The 19,247-nt window shown below is 43.1% G+C and overlaps 1 protein-coding gene across 4 annotated transcripts in view; it reads left to right on the forward strand.

Annotated features, from left to right (window-relative positions):
* RIPOR1 (RHO family interacting cell polarization regulator 1) overlaps nucleotides 1-19,247 on the forward strand; it is a 1,579,345-nt gene that overhangs the window by 356,050 nt on the left and 1,204,048 nt on the right. For all 4 annotated transcript variants that reach the window (XM_085639402.1, XM_085639400.1, XM_085639399.1 and 1 more), the window contains exon 4: nucleotides 9,118-9,196. In XM_085639402.1, coding sequence (XP_085495528.1) covers nucleotides 9,118-9,196 — 79 coding nt within the window. The remainder of the gene's footprint in view (nucleotides 1-9,117; nucleotides 9,197-19,247) is intronic.

Here is a 19,247-nt window from a genome sequence, read left to right on the forward strand (position 1 = left end):
CGGAATTTGTATTGTGATTTCAAGACTTTTGCATTGATGGGGGGACCCTCCTGTTCCTGAAGGGCAATGATGGGGGAACCACAGGCTGAGGGAGGCGGGTGATCCAGCAAAGCAGCCGCAGCGCAGACCCGGGCAACACAACTCGCAGAGGACACAAGGCCAGTATCCACCGCTATGGCAGCAGTAGTAGGGTGATGACTTGTTTCCCGTCCAGAGGATGATGCGCACTCTGTCCCCGGCACGCCACAGCAGGGGGCTCAGCTTGTCTCAGACTTTATCGGACGATGTAGAACACCGGAGTCACCAACCGCCCCAGGACCATTACAGTCCAGGTCCCCGTATATGCTCCCTCGGTGTCCCCACAGCAGCAGGCCCTGACCCCCGGAGCAGGAAGGCAGCGCAATGTGCCGACACTGGGGCCAACCGATAATCCGGTGAGGCAACGCGGCGATCTATGCCCCCAACAGTCTGCAGCTTGTGGATAAGGCTATTCGGTCCAACCCCCGGGCAATGTCGATCCTCTCCTGAGCGCCTCGCTACAACGTCAGGGCGGCCTACAGATGCAGCGATTATGGGGGCCCCAAGCAATTACGGAGTGCAGCGCGGTAGTTTAGGCCGGGCGCCGCCCCTTCACACAGGCCTCCGGGCAATGCCAATCCCCTCCCGAGTGCCTCTCCACAATGTCCAGAGCACTGGGACAGGGCGGCTTGCAAGTGCAGCGATAATGGGGGCACCAAGCAATGACGGATTGCAGCGCGGTAAATGAGGCCGGGCGCCGCCACCTCGCACAGGCCTACCTTTCAGTCCGGAGCCAGCAGCTCACGTAGCAGGACACGCTGCTCCCGCCACCGGTTCAAATCCTGGCCGCGTCCAGGGGACCCTCCGCTTGCAGTCCGCGAGAGGTGCAGTCGTCCAGCCAGTTAGTTCTCGGTCCCAGGTGGCAGCAGCGACCGCCGCAAACTGAGGCACACACCCGATTCCCGCCAACAGCGCCGCGGACCCCGTCCAGCGCTCAGCAGAGTTGGCGGCACCCCAGCACTGCGGCCTCCAGCATGGTCACCATCAGAATCCGCGACTGACTCCTCGTCAGCTCCAGGGGCCAAATCGTCCGCACACAGCACACCGCTCAGACTCCCCCGCTGCAAGCAATCACATCGATGTGGGTTACTCCGATAGATGGCCCGCTGGGAACAGGATAAATGTAGGATTAGTTCGGCGGCCGGCAGAGCTACACTACTGTGCGGCCATCTTGCCGAGCGCCAGGCCATGCCCCAAATAATTTGTAAATAATAAACATTTTAGTGTAAATACATGAAATGCAAAAATTCTCCACTGTGCAGAAATCTATTTTACAATAAGTGATGGCAAAACGAAACATAGTGAATCTTAAAAAAAAGACTGCAATTGAAGTGACTTGTTTATGTTTTTGCAATTGGTCTCACCTGTCGTGAGGATTTAAATGTAAAGTGAAACGGCGCATTTTGCTAGGTTGATGAAGGCTGTATGATCAGTCAAAACGCGTTCCTACATTTTTGGCAAGTACTGTCAGTAAATAAAACAGATATTTCCTAAGGACTTGAGTGCACGCTTTTTCTTACAAGGAGAAGAGTGTTCAGTTTTAACAAGGTGTGGCACCGCCTCTTTCCTGCACCATCAATGATCAGGATATATATATATAGTGAATCCAGTTCTGGTCTTGCGAGAGACCCGCTGTGAGAGTGGGAGAGCAGCAGCAACCGGCAGCAGCAGAGCCGTGGGGACCGAGAACCGTGGGGGCCGAGAACCGCGAGTCAGGAGCTGAACCGCAAAGCCACGTTGGGAGCCGCGGGAGGCTGCAGGAAGTTCCGGCGAGCCCCAGTGGGAGTGTGGGAGCTGAACCAGCAGCAGCATAGCGGCAGCAGAGCCGTGGGGGCCAACAACCACGCTCCCAAGAACTAGGAAGAACCAGGAAGCCCAGTGAGCTCCGCTGGAGCCGCGCGGTGCCGCGGAGGGGCCAGGACACCACGAGCAGTGAGCCGCAAGCACCAGGAGCCGTGGTGAGAGCTTGGGAGAAGGACGGGTCTTGGAGACCAGACAGACCCGACGTACCCAGCCCGGTCAAGCCCTGCATAACAGTTCAGGGGCAAGTCGGGAGGAGGAGCATGTTCACGGAGGGTGCTGTGATCAGAGCCGGTGGCAAGAGGCAGTGACCGGTGAGGTCGAGCGGGGGTAGCCAAGCTGAGCTGAGGCAAGCCGAGGGTGAGCAGGGTTCGAGCAGGTAGAGCTGGTTGAGAGGGGTAATGTGGCAGTGTAGCGGCTTTTTCTCCTCCCACTCCCATTCCCGCTCTGCACCCCGAGCAGAGTTCAAGCAGGTTGAACGGGGCAGTGTGGCGGCTCTCTCTCCGCTCCTGCTCCTGTCCTTACCCCCGCTCCCCCAGTTCCCCCAGTTCCTCACTTTCCCACTCATCAGTCAATCGTATTTCACCGGTGATTAGCTGGCAATCAGAACCTGACCTCACTCCTCATTTAACCGGAGACAAGGTGGTGTAAATAGATCTGACTGACCAGGATTGTTTAATCTGGCTAAAGGACACCTGTACGCCTGTGGGCACCCGAGCACAACAGATGCAACTGGGGTTAAGGTGTGAGAGTGCAAGAGCGGGGCCAGGTGCACTGAGTCCCGGTGCCAGTTTTAACGGATATCCCATAGGAGACATCGGATATAAGCGATATCGCAAGCACCGCACTGCACTGCACAGCTATCAAAATAGACGAAGACAACACCTGGCAGTATAATGAGGTCAGGTAAGATAAGAAAAAAACCGCCACAATCCACAAAACAGAATAGCAAGGCCCAAACAAACATTAAAGGAGTAGCTTCCCCCAGAGTGGCATAACCAAACCTCCACAAAATCAAGGAGCCGCACTAATATCGCCTATTTATTCGAACTTTGGCCCAATGAACTCAACTGGCAAATTTACATTTTAAAAGGATCCTGTTGAAGCCATCTATTCAATGCCGGAAAAGGTAAACGGACTCCTAAAACCACTGACGCCATACAAATCCCCCTCAGAAGGAGGATGAAAAAGTCAACATGTTGCATATGACAACGGTACCACTCACGAATGTCACATCATACATTATTGAAGAAAAAGAAGCGCCAAATACGAGCAAGCTAACAGTAGAAGAGGTCAAAAAATCGCTCTGTTGGAGCAATAATAAACAAACAATTCAAGTACACACAAAACCAGGAGACAATGAATATGAGGAAGCCCGAGTACAGAGTAAGAGACTGGACAGCATCCCGGACAACATCCCAGAGAATGTAAACGCAAGTCAAGTTATAAAAACCTCTACATTAACATCAACTTGCGAGTCCAGCATGAATCAACCAGGGTTAGCACGGTGTCATTTTCATAACAACCAGGACTTAATGCGTGAGACAGGTAAAAGAGCCTATAGTAACACGGACGCTACCTGTAAAGAAAAACCCAAAAATCAATCTACGCTGAGACAACAGACAATTCAAATCAATAACAATGAAACATCTGTAACACAGATGACTTCAATGACTCCTGGATGGAGTCACAATCATTATTGAACAATAAGGAGATATCACAAGCAATAAGTACAACATAAAAACTCATAATACAAACAGTGAACATACCAACATCAATGCTTCAAACAGGAGTACAAAAAATAACAGAAGATACATTATGTTCCCCAGTACTGGTAACACCAAGTGGAAAAAACTTGGTAAGCAGCCACATCGAACAAATAAATAACAAAATACTCAGAAATGAAGTAATACAAATTTAAAGGAGAAGTAAAATCCCAGCAAACAAAATCAATCCACATCAGCTCAGTACCTAGAAAGGGATCGTCAGATAAAAACTTAACAGAGGGCCATCAAAGGAAAAATCTGACATTGGTATCGACAGACATACAGCAAACAATCATTGAGATATCAAGTTACTCTAAACAGCTGGAACAAGAAATCATAAAAAGAAATTAATCGCTGAACAGAGGGCCCATACGGACATGGACAACGCAGCAAAAAAAAGTACTGTTAACCCGCAAAGTAATAACACTGAGTGAAGCCACTTGGTAGATAATAATATCACTGAACATCTAACGGAGCGGAAACAGGATTCTGATTACAACCTGGAAGCCCTTTCAAATCTACATGTCGCTCTAGTTAAAACAATAAAAACCTCAATCCAAACACTCAACATGCAGTCAGATAAACTTGATATCCAAATAAATCTAATGAATGTAATTGCTGAATACATCTTAGGTATAAATAACAAACTTGACACCATGATGAGCCTATTAGTAGTTAATCAGGATGTAAACAAAACGCGGGCACAAGCTTTCAACTGCCCTTGTTGTCGCATTCTGGAAAAACTAAGGGACCTACCAACCATACTAACAAGCATTCTACATGAATGTAAACGTGTAAACTGTCCACTCGAAAATAATGTGGCAAACGGCAAAAATCGCATGTTCGGAGAAAGAACTTCCCAAAACAAAACATTGCTCCAAGCAACACAGAACAGATTATCCTGCAGCAAATTGGAAAAATGCCAAAAGCAGGAGAATTAAGTGAGGATTTATCCGTGGCAGATTCTCCCACGTTAGAAACAGTCATAAGCACACACGCCCCACGAACTGAAGAAGTCCAACAAACATTTCAGCAGACGAACTCAACAAACAATCCCCCTCCGGCTTTAACGAAAAGACAAACAAAACGAGCTAGGAAAGCGAGAAATCGTTTGAACGTCTGTAAAACATCAAAAAAACAGGTATTGGATAACTATCCAATCTTTAATTTCCATGACGGTAAACAGAGATTATCATTAACATCAAAAACAAAAAGAAGACGACGATGCAATTCGATCAGACCAGTCAGTGTCAACTGAAACATCACACCAATCGATTAGGGCTTTGCCGGCATCAAACAGCCCGGCTTTGACAAATCGGAGCCACGAGAGTGGTGACATTGATTTTACCACAATTAATAAACCCGAGGGGAGCAGCATAGGACAATAAGATGCCACTGGAAACAAAATAAAACATCATGCGAGGTCAGCAAGACTCCAACAGAGACAGATCTGGATCACACAAGAAAATGGCGATCATTCAAACAGAAAAACCAAAGAAGAATCCAAATCAGGTGTGTGCAGACTAGGTTCTCCAAGGGATACGACAAACAAAACTAATAATGTCAGAGGATCAACATGCCTCGAACGGAAATTGACCATATGCCCACAAGAAAATGACTGCCCCCACAGGAACTTTAGCTCCAACTTACAAGTTTACAGCAGTGATAACAAATGAGATAGGCAAGTTATTGCGAGGACAGATCAGCGATTGGGAAACACTAAGAAAGAGCCAGTATTGATTAACATAAAAACGCAGTGTGATGACGCAACCTGGAATGAAACAGTAGAACTGGGAAGAAATCCAAGGCTCTATCAGATGACAACATCTTATCCGCAAGGCCAAAACAGTGACAATAGAGGCGAGAGCAAGTCATCTCGAAGACAGATCAGCTATTAGAAAACGGCAAGAAAGATCAGTTATTGATTAATATAAAAAGGCAGAGTGATGACATGAATTGCGGCAACATAGAAGAACGAGGAAGAAACCAAAGGATCCAGCAGACGTCTTCATCTTACCCGCAAAAAAGGAGGGTAAATCAAACTCAACAAACAGGATTCTCTTCACACCACATTACAACTCTCAGGGCCCCCAAGACTATTTGAATAGAGGAATCATCTTGCGCCTCATGACAGTGATCCTAACATTACAATACTTAACATCTACAGATTTAATAGCAATAGAGTTTGTCAATCCTGGAAAAAATACAGGAAATGAAGGCACCTTAGCAACTTGGAAGAACAAAGAAATAGTAACAGACATCTTAAAAGAAACTACAAAATTTGAAGACTGGGGAATATCACTTTCCATCTCAGCAATAAAACGTCTTCTATCTCCTTTCCTAACGTTAAGCACCCCTCAGACAAATAATTCAATAAAAAGCATAGTTCCTTCGGTATTGCGAGGTGCCAAAGGTGACGATGGTATAAACTCACATCAACAAAGTCAATACAAAACAAATCAAAGAATTCACAATATCAGCCGGAAAGGAGAATGATGCAACAGTACATCAGGCACAACAGAGTCTTCCCCTATAAAAATCTTGTCTTGGAACATCGTAGGAGCGAAAGGAATCCTACATGATAAAGAAATTACAGAGAACTGGGATAGCTATGAAATAATTGCACTCCAAGAAACCTGGTTAACAGCCCCGGTAGAGGTTACAGGCAGGATAGTTCACCACGTGAATGCAACACGAACACGACAATATGGAAGAGCTAAAGGGGGCCTCGCCGTTTACATCTCTACAGCACTTAAAATCTCCTCAATTCAACGTCAATAACAACATCAGCTATGCAAATAATAAAAATGGAGCTGGGCCCACACTTGGGGGTAAGCACCATCATCCTAATTAACATCTATGCACATCCAAATACAAAGATAAAAAAAATCTATTCAAGAAAGTTATTGATGCCATTACGGAATTCCGCTTTGAACAGCGAACTTGGGAGATAATTCTCACGGGAGATTTCAATGCAAACCTACTGTACACCCAAGAAGAGGAAGATAACATCACCGCAGCAAATGCAATTTGGGCTGTAGAAACGCAATTGTTTCCCGTCCTAAAACGCAATGATAAAGTAGGATAGCGATTCATAAGGGACCTCGAATACCTAGGTATGCCTGCATTAAATGGGAGAATAAAACAGGATAGACCTGCCACTTGTACGTATAATGGCCCTCGTTCAAGCTCAGTTCTGGATTACACAATAGTAACCCTCCCTCTCCCAGGGAAAATAGTTTTCAAATCATAAGTTCCACCGATAGCGATCACTCCGCTCAGCACATTGAACTTAAAATTATATTTTATAAACACACAGAAGCTCCAGTAGTAGAGGGGAATACATCAACAATTAATCTGAAGCGTCTGAGGTGGACAGGCACCACATTACCGCACATAGCCTCTCAGGCTAAAAATCTAATGACAACCCTCGAGTCAGAAAACAACATGACAATAGAAACATGGAATACCTTCCTGGCAAGTTTACCCCAAGCAGGAGCATCAACTAAACAGACAAACAAAGTGCATAGATAACAACAGTCATCTCAGTCAAACATCAAGAAGCTTAAGGAAGGAACTGAGAAAAGCACTTAGGACGGCTCAACATCAAAGTCCATTGTCAAAAGCATGGGAGAAGGTACGTCTACTGAAGGAAAAATACAAAAAACAAATATGGATTGACAAAAAAATTCAAGAAAACAACTTTTGGGCAAAGCAATTACACAATGCAAAGAAATCTGACGCTAGAGCTTTCTGGGACCAGGTGAATTCTATGAACAGAACTTCAAAAATCATAAACATGACCTGTGTCGCAGAGCCTGCCTGGGTACAGCATTTAATCTCCACATTTTCGATGAACAATTTGGAGCAGTCGAACTTTGTTGCAACTACTACAAAGGAAAAGCAAAAAACAGCAATACCCTCAGCCAATCATAGCTCCAAGAAAGATAATTCTACTATAACCACCATAGTAGCAGGAATCCGCACATCGCAGAATGAGGACACACCACAATCAACTTTTCCCCATTGGGAAGTAGAAATTTTACAAATCATAAGAAAAAGTCAACTTGATAGTGCACCGTGCCCCAACGGTGTACCTCAGCCAATTTACAAACAAGATCCCAACTACTGGGCAAGTAAGATCCATAGCCTGTTCCATATGATCGGCACAACCAGTCGTATCCCAGAAAGCTGCAGAGGTGCAATAATTAATCTGATATACAAGGGAGGGGAGCGCACAGACCCGGCAAACTATCGTCTGATCGCGTTAATAGACACAGAGGCCAAATATTATGCATCCCTGATCTTAACTGATGTGATAAATTGGTCCGACGAGAATAAAAAAATCCCTTTAAACCAGTCAGGCTTTCGATTTTGACATGGGGAGCCCCATTCCTCGGGGTCTGGCTGTGTTAGTAATGGGGAGGGGCCCCCCCTCCTGGAGCCATTAATGGCCCTGGGGACCCCATTCCCCAGGGTCAGCTCCTGCTATGTCCCGGGGTGCCTGGTCCCAGGACATAGCGGTTCCCCTGCTGGCACTGGCATGAGCAGGGAAACCTGGGTTTGCTCCCGCTTGGCGGAAGCTATTTCAAAGCTCCTGCCAAGCAAGAGCAAACATGAAGTCTGCTCCCAGCTGGCGGGAGGTTTAAAAATGTTCCAGCCAGCGGGGAGTGGACTTCAGATCTGTTTCCCTGCCCGCAATGATGTGGGTAGGCAAAAAGATTTGAATACGTCCCGTGGCCCCAAGCAGGATATGGTAGGGTCAGGCCTCAGGGGAGAGAGGCTGTGGACACCTTTCACCATTTAAAAAGGTGGTGGACCTCTGGGATGGGGTCGCTAAGGTCTAAATCGGCCTGAGGGAGGGGGGCTGCCTCATAAATAGAATGGTGGGTCCCAGGAATGGGGTTCCTGGGGCAAAAAACGCTAAAATCCCAACAAGGAGGATACCCCTCGATGTGTACGGCCAAAGACTGTGCATGGTGTGGGGTTGGCTGCATGTGGGTGGCCAACCCCCGCTACGCTCGGCCTTAGGCCCTCTTCATACACCGCTAATTACCCCACATAGTACATCACTCATGACATCTTCTGTGACATAGATAATATCAGTGCAACAATTACTGTCAAGTTATTGATGAGAAAACAATGCATGGCGGGTGCGTGAGTTATAGTTACTTGAGATAACTCTAACTATAACTGCTGAATTTCTATGGTTTTGTGTGTATAAAATCTAAACCTAACTGTAATGTCCCTGTAACCTTTAGTTTTTTCAGTGAATATATATGTATATATTCTCTTCTTTATTGAATCGATTTGTTTGGCAATGACCTTTAAGGGGTCTCATCGAGGACAGAGAAGACCAGTCATGCTTGCTTGATACTGCTCTCACCTATGTCTTTCAGTCCTTCACAGGTGTTGTTGACACATGTTATGCACTTCTGTTCCGTGATAACGTTTCTGATTGCCTCTTTTGCAGGGCCTACTTGGATGTTCATCAGTTCGAGCTGGACAAGCTTTCCACACAAATCCGAGAGTCCAAGAGGAATTCTAGATTAGTAAGTTCTTATTTTGGGTCCTAGCCTAGTGCTGAGTGTTATATATTTGTTCAAAGAAGTGTTATGAGGTGTCCTGTGACTCCTCCCTTTAGTAAGCAATGCACATAGGCACAGACTCCATTGTTATCAATGTCATTGTTATCAATTGTAAATTATTTTTCTCCACTTTCGGGTTTGGAAGCATACCAATTACTTTTGGGTTTGGAAGCGTACCAATGGGGTTTCGTGACTCAACGTGTTTCATGTTTGCCGTTTCAGGCCCATGCAAAAGAAACTTCCACTCCTGTCAGTGGGAAAGACGTCTTTGGCATTTGCGTTCACCCTGTTCTACCTGGCCTTTTGGTGCAAGAAGGCTATTTGATAATACAGAGACAGATGCGGGCACAGATCAGGATCCAGTGGAAGTCGATTTGAATCGATTTAACTTTATTCTCCTTATTGAAAGTACATACAATACGATAAAACGTCACCATAAAAACATAAGCCAAAACACTTATAAAAAGTCAGCCCCATGTCCTCCCCAGTGGCGGCTGGTGGCATTTGAAAGTGGTGTGACGTAAAATGATTGTCGTAGTGAATTCTGGATTCCCAAACTCAGGCAGTCGGGTCTCTGCCTCAGCCATACCCCACACTATCATGGTGTTTCACAGGTTGGTGTTACAGTACCAGTGGATCCATCACTGCAAGGCCTCTTTAGTTATGATTGAAGTGACTAAGGGATAGTGACACCATGTACAAAGACAAGAAGGCTACTTCTGCCCACCAGTCCTGTTTTACGTCTAAACACAAACTCATCTCAATCTCCATGGAGCTATTTATTCAGCACGAAGATCTCAGAGGCGCAGGTCTGCCATCGCCATTTCCCTGTGTATTTAGAAATTCCCCAACGTCCCCAGTAGAAGAAAACTCCCAGTGAACATCCTACACACTGCCATATTCACAGAAAGCAAGTATTTGAACTACATAATGAGAAATTCCCCAACGTCCCCAGTAGAAGAAAACTCCCAGTGAACATCCTACACACTACCATATTCACGTGCCAGGTAATAGGCCATCAGGGTTCCCTTTCCTAAAAATGAAATGCCATCAGTATTAATACCGACATATTGCGCAGTACATCTGGTGGCTGGACAGACGGGCAAAAGTGCAGTTCTACTCACACTGCACATAGGATTATTAACCCTTCAGAGTACTCCAGTACATAGAGTAGCACGTGTGTGCCTCCTGGCTGTGGTGACAGTACTCCAGTACACAGAGTAGCACGTGTGTGCCTCCTGGCTGTGGTGACAGTACTCCAGTCCTGGCACATGAGGTGGGGAGATATCTTCTGTCTCCCACCGTATTTTATCTGCATTATATAGCGCTTACTACTCCGAGGCTTTCAGGTGCTTTACACACATGCACACTACTCCCACACCCGGTGTTAGTGGTTAATCCAGCGGTTAGTGTTGGCCATTGGCATTAGTTTTGTGCTCTCAAAGACAGCGGTATAACACAGCCCTGGGGCTCCCTGCAAAGAATGGTGAAGGGGCCGCATACAATCATCTACCACCCAGGTTCAAGTCCCTCACCCCTAGAACCCACCGTCCATGAATCATGGCATAAGCAGAGGTTTCAGTGACACAATAAACTTCAAAGAGATCAACACAGACAAAGATTTTATGGGGTTACGTTCAGTCGCGGCTCGCGGGGGGGGTGGGGGGGGGTCGCGCACGGGGGGGGGAAATGAAATATTTAATAAAAAAATAAAAAACTTACCTCACAGCCGGTTCCGTCCACGCCACCTCGCTCTCAGACCTCTGATCCCCTGGGCGCCTTCACTAACGGTACTGGAGGAGGGGCTTGCCAACCCCTCTCAGCCAATCCTGGCGCTGCCAGCAGCGCCAGGATTGGCTGACGGCACAGCTTACGCTACGCCCGCCGCCTGCCCATTAGGAGACCGAGGGGCTCCTAATGGGCATGCGCAAGGCAGTAAAATCACAAGTACGCATGACTGGGCACGGAGTAAAAATTAATCTCCATGCCCACTCATGCGCACTTGTGCTGCCTTTCCCTGGCTTGTGACAATGCATGTCAGTCAACATGACGCCGGACCGCCCACGGTCCGACGTCATGCTGACTGACATGCATTGTCAGTTAGTTCTCCCCCACCCTCGGCGTCTCTGAACTTAAGTAAACTAAGTTCAGAGACACCGAGGGAGCTGCGGGCGGGGGGGCTACGCCCCAATGCCCCAATGGACGATCCGCTCCTGGTCCTCCCATTATCATCCTTAATACATAATACCTTCCCTCGATTGTATTGCCCCCTTAATAAAGAGCAACATTTATTTTTTTATTTGTTATTTTACAGTGTTTTATATAGCGCGAACTTGACCCGAATCGTGTATCAGATCGCTTTACATAGCACCAATTGCATTACATGAGGACACATTCAATTTTGTTAGGCACGGGGGGATTATGTGATTTTCCCAGAATCACAGGATGTTCAGCGTCATTGCCGAGACTCGAACCCAGTTCCCCATATTCAAGGTTGACCGCCCTAGCCGTTAGGCCAACTCCTATCCCCAACATTAATACATACAATGGGATCTCCAAGTGCAAACTAATAGCTCAGTGCATTTGTATAATCTCTGGTATTTTGTGCAAGAAGCTTTTTTTTAAATAACTCCTTAGATTCTTATCAAAAGCACAAAACAACATAAATTGCTGTGTATTGGACACACCATTACAAGGACAGGTTATCATATCTGATGGGCATGCTTCATGTCAGAAAAGGCAACTAAATGATGAACTGTGCCAGCTCACAATCAAGTCAGAACATGGCGATGCTGGATAACAGTAACACAGGACAAAACAAATTGACAGCCTTCCTGTGGATTAAGTGACATATACAAGGCAGCAATTGATTTCTTCAACTCATCATACATTCTCCGATCACATCCTTGTTTAACAAGCATTGGCATAGCTAATAGGTCTCGCCTTTGGGACCTTATAAGTGTTTAGCCATGCAACAGTTACATAACTAAATACTTATAAGGTCCCAAAAGTGAGACCTATTGGCTATGCCAAGCGGCCGTGCGGCCGCGAAAGTTAAAGTGATCGCGATCAAACATCAAAGCGGCCGTGCGGCCCCGAAAGTGAAAGTAATCGCGGTAAAGCGTGGCGCGCGCGCCCGCGCACATGCACTGTAGCTCTAGGCTGGCCTGGTAGCACTTTTTGGAGCCCTCTCAATAAGTCTCACCAGACCAGCGCATGCGCTGGGTCAGGCGAGACCTAAAAATAGTTACCTTAATAAAACTCTTGTCAAGAGATAACGTGTTTTTTTTGATAATCAATTTTATTGATTTTGAGCAAGAAAACACCAGTGAAACATTCAAACACAGCACATTACATTAATGATAGATCGTCGCCACATTATATCTTTGGATTTTGGTACACTTTGCAGTATGTGATCCCATGAGGCCACATACAGTATATATAGTCAGTGGAATAGATCATATTTATTCTATCTGACCCAACCATTTGCCCCAGACCTTGCGATGTTTAGCCGGGCATCCTCTGGCTTCATACAGAGGTTTCTCTTGCGCGGCATACCAGTCTACCCCCTTTCACCACTTTGTTATACTAGGCGGGATAGGAGAGAGAGAGAGAGAGCGAGAGAGAAATTCTTTATTGTTGATTAATAAAAATCATTACAAGCAAAAAGAAAAAAAATCCTTTGTTACGACAAAAACTTAATTATTCCAATTTGTTCCGGCTAATATTTGCATTTCACAACATATTTAATGCGTTAGATTAAAAATAATTTCAGGATACATCATATTTTGATTCATTATTTCATGCCGGTTGCATAAAACATCACTTCAAATTTGTAATAGAAAAATATCTCGATAAAACAACCTACACTTCCCCCCCAAAAAAAGAGTTTTAAATTTATGCCATGATTAAAGTGCAATAGTTAGCTTGTGTAGTATCTTACTAGGATCTAGCAGCAATAGTTACAATCCACTTGATTATATGAGTCTAATCAATCTAGTAACTCATCTTTAGACCACAGCTACCCACCTTCACTAACCCCTACTTTAAAATCCAAATTTAAGATACCATAATTAAAATCCAATAGTTAAAACGTACCTGCACAATGTTTTATATCTAACATCAATTATTAAAGTGCCTGTGCAATGTTTTAAATCTAGCAGCAATTGCAAAAGTGTATTTATACATTGGCTTACATCTAGCAGCATTAATTAAAGTGCACCTGAGCAATTTCTTAGGTCTGGCAGCAAAAAAAGAAGAGAAATTCTCCCTATTTGAAACAGGCTCACAATAAGCAAGTAATTGGTTAAAAATTTGAATTTACCCAATTACTGCTAGCTAATAAATTCTTATGAAACTCCTATTTCAAAGCTGTTCTTAAAACTTCAAGAACAATGTATGAGATTACATTTTCCGTTTCAAATTTTTGTGGTACCCAATAAAATAATTCTTTATAATTTTTTAGTTTGTCATTTTTTTGAAAATAATTATCAGAATTATCCTATGCAACCAATCATTAATTGTCTAGGCAAGCATCTAAAATCAAGTGTCGCACTCTGAGACTGACTTTTTTTCTGCAACAAGAATGAAGTTTACAAACTGTGCGGTCAGACGACACGAGTTCCCAGAGAGGCAAGTTATGATAGCTAGACGACATGTTCTCACCCCTAATTAATTGAAGATGGACTTTAATAAAGATTTCCTCTCTTCTAACAGTTGCGGACAAGTGGTTACAATATGCATAAGACATTCAGTATAAAAACCACATAACCGACAACAGTTTGTGGGCCAATTTGATTCCCATTTTGAGACTCCATCCTTAGATGAGTATATCTCCCAAATCGTAACAGCATAAATCTATCTCTTAAAGATGACTTTAAATGTGTTTTGAGATACGATTGTGGTTCTAATTTAATGAAGGAGTTATTGACTGACCAGGAGTGTCTCTTTTTAGCAAACTCTTCCTTATCCAGAAGAATCTATACAAAATTAGCAGAGCAGTTTGTCTGTTTAAACACCTCTTTACTCTTGCTTTCATCTTCAAAGAGCAGAGACTTAAAATTATTTAAACTCTTAGTTAAATAAGCTCTCCAGCCCTTAGCATACCCATACCGCATTTTCTCCTGCCAACATTGGTTCGCAAGAGAGCCCTTGTCTGAACAGAAAAAGGAGTATAATGACTTTAAAAAAGCAAATTGTCTTATCAGAGTTTGTCTTTTAAGACCAAATTCCAGTCTGATGTTGTTATGCCTCATATACTTAGGGACCCTAAAAACGGATTTAATAACTTTGACTTGCAGGTTATCAAGGGATTTTGAGTCTTTACCTCCAAAAATCACTGAACCATAAGCCAAAGAGGGAATCAGCTTGGCTTTCATAATCTTAAGTTAATGTTCATGGTTTGGACATGTTAATGTTATTCAGACTTATAAAGTGCACTATCACCCCAAGGGTATCCTGGCGCTGACTTACAATAGCCCTACTATTCACATATGTTACTGTGAGGATATCACTCACTAAAGATGATGATGATCTGAACTACACTTTTGGGAAGAGCCAAGTTTTAAGCCTTTTCCTAAACTGCAAAAGATCTTCTATCTGTCTAAGACTAGGCGGAAGTTCCTTCCAGAGTCGAGTGGCTGCAGAGCTAAAAGCTCTTCCTGCAAACTTTGTTCTTCTAAACCTAGCCACGTTTACCAGGTTGGCTGATGATGAGTGAAGGCTTCTGGTCGGAACATACCATTCAAATTTGTTCTGCAAAGGCTTGGGCCCAAGTCCATGCAGAGCCTTAAATACAATGCAAAGTGATTTAAACTGTGTCCTCTGTAGCACTGGAAGCCAGTGAAGCTCTTTAAAGAGACAGAGAGGCTGATGGTCAGCGTGATCTCTCTAGAGCTAGCTTTGCAGCTATTGTCTGAATTCTCTGAAGTCTCCTAATCAAGAAATTTGGGGCCTCAAGTAGCAGAGCATTACAATAATCCAACCGGCTCAGAATGACACTTCTCACTACAAGTCCTCTGGCTGGAGTTGGTAGCATTGGAAGTATCTTCCGTAACACTCTAATAAGAGAAAAACAGATCCCAACCATTTTGTTCACTTCGGTTTCTAGACTCAGTTTGTCATCAAATACTATCCCCAGGTTGCGCACTGCCTCGGAGGGTATCAATGGCTTATATGTAGGAATAGGCCAAAAATTGGCCGGGAGCTGGAGAGCAACTTTCTGTGCCGCACAGCATAGAATCTCTGTTTTATCTCCATTAAATTGCAGGGAGTTATTCTTAAGCCATCTTGCAGTTTCTTGCATACACTCATGAACATTTTCGAGTGATATTGATTGATTTCCCTCCAGTGACAAAATGAGTTGCTCATCATCCGCATAGTTAACCAGATTAACATTGTATGACTTAATGACTGAGATCAGAGGGCTCATATAAATATTGAACAGTATCGGACTGATCGCTGATCCTTGGGGACGCCCTGCTGAATGTTATAAAATTTAGATTGATAAGGGGGTAAGGCTACTGCCTGTTGTCTTTTCAACAGGTATGATTGAAACCATTTCGGCGCCATACCTTCTAACCCAACTACTTTGAGCCTCATCGAAGGAATTTTGTGGTTTACTGTATTGAATGTGGCAGACAGGTCCAGTAGGATCAATATTACCGATTGTCCTCTGTCTGCTCGCATTCAAAGTTCGTCCATGACTGTCAATAAGGCAGTCTCTGTTCCATGACTTGGACGGAAACCAAATTGCGCATCTTCTAACCTATTATTAGTTTCTAAGAATTGCAAGAGTGTTTTGCTAACCAGGTGCTCTGTAATTTTTACTGGATAGGGTAGAAGAGAGATGGGTCTGTAGGTTTTTTGGGCACAGAGGGACGAGCGTAGCTTTCTTCAGAAGCGGTGTCATTATTTGTCTAGTTCCAACAAGCAGGTACCACCCCACTACTCAGGGATTGGCAGCAGATCTGCCGGAGCAATGGAAAGAGTTCTGCTTTTAGTTCCTTCCACACCCTGTGTGGTAGAGGATCCATTGGCGAGACTGAGGAAACACTCAGAGCTGATCTATTAAAGTCCTCCTCTGAGGGAATCTCAAAGTATTCTAGAGTGTCTGATTAATCCTTGCATGCCCACTCCTCCTTCTGAGCCAGTGGTGGCATCTTGGCCATTCCAATCTGGTCCTCTATTTTATCTGCATTGCCCATTTCCAGACCATCAATAATTTTATTGATTTTCTCCTCAAAGAATGTCGCTAAACTATCACAAAGGTACTGTGTGGCATTGATCTTATTTTTTGTGCAATCAGGATTGGAGAGGTCATTCACTATTTTGAATATACTTCTAGCACTATTTGAAGCTCTCAGAATGATGTTAGCATAATACTCTGTTTTCGCTTTAGAGATTTCCTTTTTGTAGCTACCCAGTGCCACTTTCAAGGCTATTTTGTCCTCATCTGCGTATAATTTTCTCCATTTTCTTTCTGCTTGTTTGCAGCCCTTTTTAACATTTTTTTAGCTCTTCATTGTACCAGGGGACTGACAACCTGTGTGGATTATTTTGTTTTTTCATTGGGACGATCTGATCAAGAGTATTGCTTATTTGGTCACAAAGTGTCAAATAGTTTTCATCCACCTGTTTGTTCATATCAAAAGGACTTTTAACAGTGACACGGGGGATTGTTTTGCTGTTTTCAGAAGTTTATTCCAATCCAATACATCCCAATGTATCTCTCAATTTTCTAAAAGCATAGGACAAGGCTGTAGCTTTTGACTTTTGATTGATAAAATGCTGTTTGAAAGACAATCTGTCATCAAATGTTATCCCCAAATATTTCTAGGATTCAACTGTTTCAATATGTAACCCGTTAATATTCCATGCTCTCCTGTCTAGTTTTGTACAGCCAAACGTCATTATTTTTGTCTTCTTAGTATTCATTTGTAAGCAATTGACAAATATATAGTTATTAAATGAGGCAACTAATCTTCTAAGACTACTGCACAGAACAGGTGGCTGGGTATGAATTGCGCAGAGTTGTGAGTTATTCTAAATTCAAAATTTTAGTAGCTCCAAGGATATGGTAACGGCCACCCACCATATACCAAAAGGTATAGAAATTCTACACCGTTTAATCAAGAAAAAAGAGATATAGCTTGAGCATATTTCACAATCAATCAAAGTTCTTAGTAAATCAACAACGAGAAGTCTTCTTAATCTTCCTTTATTTCTTTAAAACTTTAAAAGCCGCCAACACCACGTGTTTCGCCTTTTGTGATGTAAATCACAGACTTCTTCAGGGCTAGATTTTATAACATACAAAAACCTGTATTACAATTCTATGTTTTTAAATGTTGTATCTACAACAAGCACAATACACAGCAATAGAACCCTAACATAGAAGTAAATGTAAAGAAAGAAGCAAAGACTCCGAACACCAGATGTGAATAATACAACCAATCCAGTGATATCGTGTAGCGTTTATCAACCACCGTTCAAAATTGTGAAGAAAGATAGAAGGAACAAGGCTCCAGTATGTAGTCATGATAGACCGTGTAGATATAAAGACTTGATTAGTGAAAAGAATAGTGTTTAACCATAAAACAAACCACTAAAAAGGAAAAGAAAAAATATATACAACCAAAGTATGGAGCGATTAAATCACGATAATTCCATTGGCTGTTTGGCTCCCAAAACTGGGAGTCAAATAAAATCAACATGTGTCTCTAAGAAGTAAAAAGTAAACCGTGAGCCGTGTAACAGGGATTAAGTCAATACAAGCAACTCGCCTAATATTACACAGTGTTCCAAATTGACCAGCAAAGTTCCAAAAAGATAGTAGCTATAGTGAATATATAAAAATCCAAAATTCTGAAAAGCGAAAAAAGAAGAAAGAAACAACAAAATGACCAAGGGCTATTATTATCCATATAAGAATATCTAAGAGTACAAAATATTAAGTGATCTGTTAGTAATACTCACTTAATCGTGGTCCAGTTCCACAAGACAAGATGTATAGTCTCTCCAGTAATTCTCCATGTAGCAAGAAAAAAGCAACAGGTACCCTAGTGCGAATATAAATGATCAGGATCATAACCATGATTATATCTAGTACTTCTGTGCTCAAAGTTCTAACTCAAAGAGTTATCAATACGAGTTGTCTAAAATTACACATAGTCTAAAAACAAGTAATAGCAGCAAATATTTAATAAGCATACAGTATGCACTATACCAATCACCATACTACATATAATTAAAGCGTATAGTGCAATCTCTACGTATCTATTCATGTAACTAGCTTCACAATAATCTGAATACAAGTAAAGGTCAGTAAAAACCGACAGACGATAATAGTAACCGACAGACGATCTTACTCGAGTCCTGCATGTCTTTCTATTTACCCGCAACACTGTCACGCTAAGGTCGCAATAAACACAATATTGAAAACAGGTGAAATATCGTTTGTGCCCTTGGCATTTAAAAATCTCTATAATGAAAAAGGCGGAAGATGAGAAAGTTATTAACTTCAGCAATGTTAGATATTTGTAAAATTGACCTCACACAAGTAATAAGTATATATCCTCAGCGTACGAGAAAATTCAAACGGAAGTAAAAAACGGAAAAAACAACTAATGACAACAAAAATAAGTAATCATAGAGGTGAAATGACCACTATTTAATGGCACTAAAAACTCAGAGAATATCAAAATAGTGCGTATCTTTCAAACTCACCATGAAAAAGAGCGTTGTGAGCAACGAGGTATGAAATTCGGCATCTAGCATCGGCGTCATATTGATTCTTGCTATAAATAGTGCAGTGGTAATGTGTAAGAGAAAAAGGACTTAGTCACAAAAGTCCCGACATAATGAGATATGGCCACCATTTTGGAATAGTAAAATAAGCCATTCAACTAAGAAAGCGGTAACCTAACGAATAAAAAAGAATGTTTATCTAAATAGACGCTAATATAAGATCTACAATATAAATGTTGAAATGTCCGCAACTTCTATAAAAAAAAAT

Source organism: Triturus cristatus, chromosome 12 (genome assembly GCF_964204655.1).
Source record: "Triturus cristatus chromosome 12, aTriCri1.1, whole genome shotgun sequence".
Taxonomy (NCBI): Eukaryota; Metazoa; Chordata; class Amphibia; order Caudata; family Salamandridae; genus Triturus; species Triturus cristatus.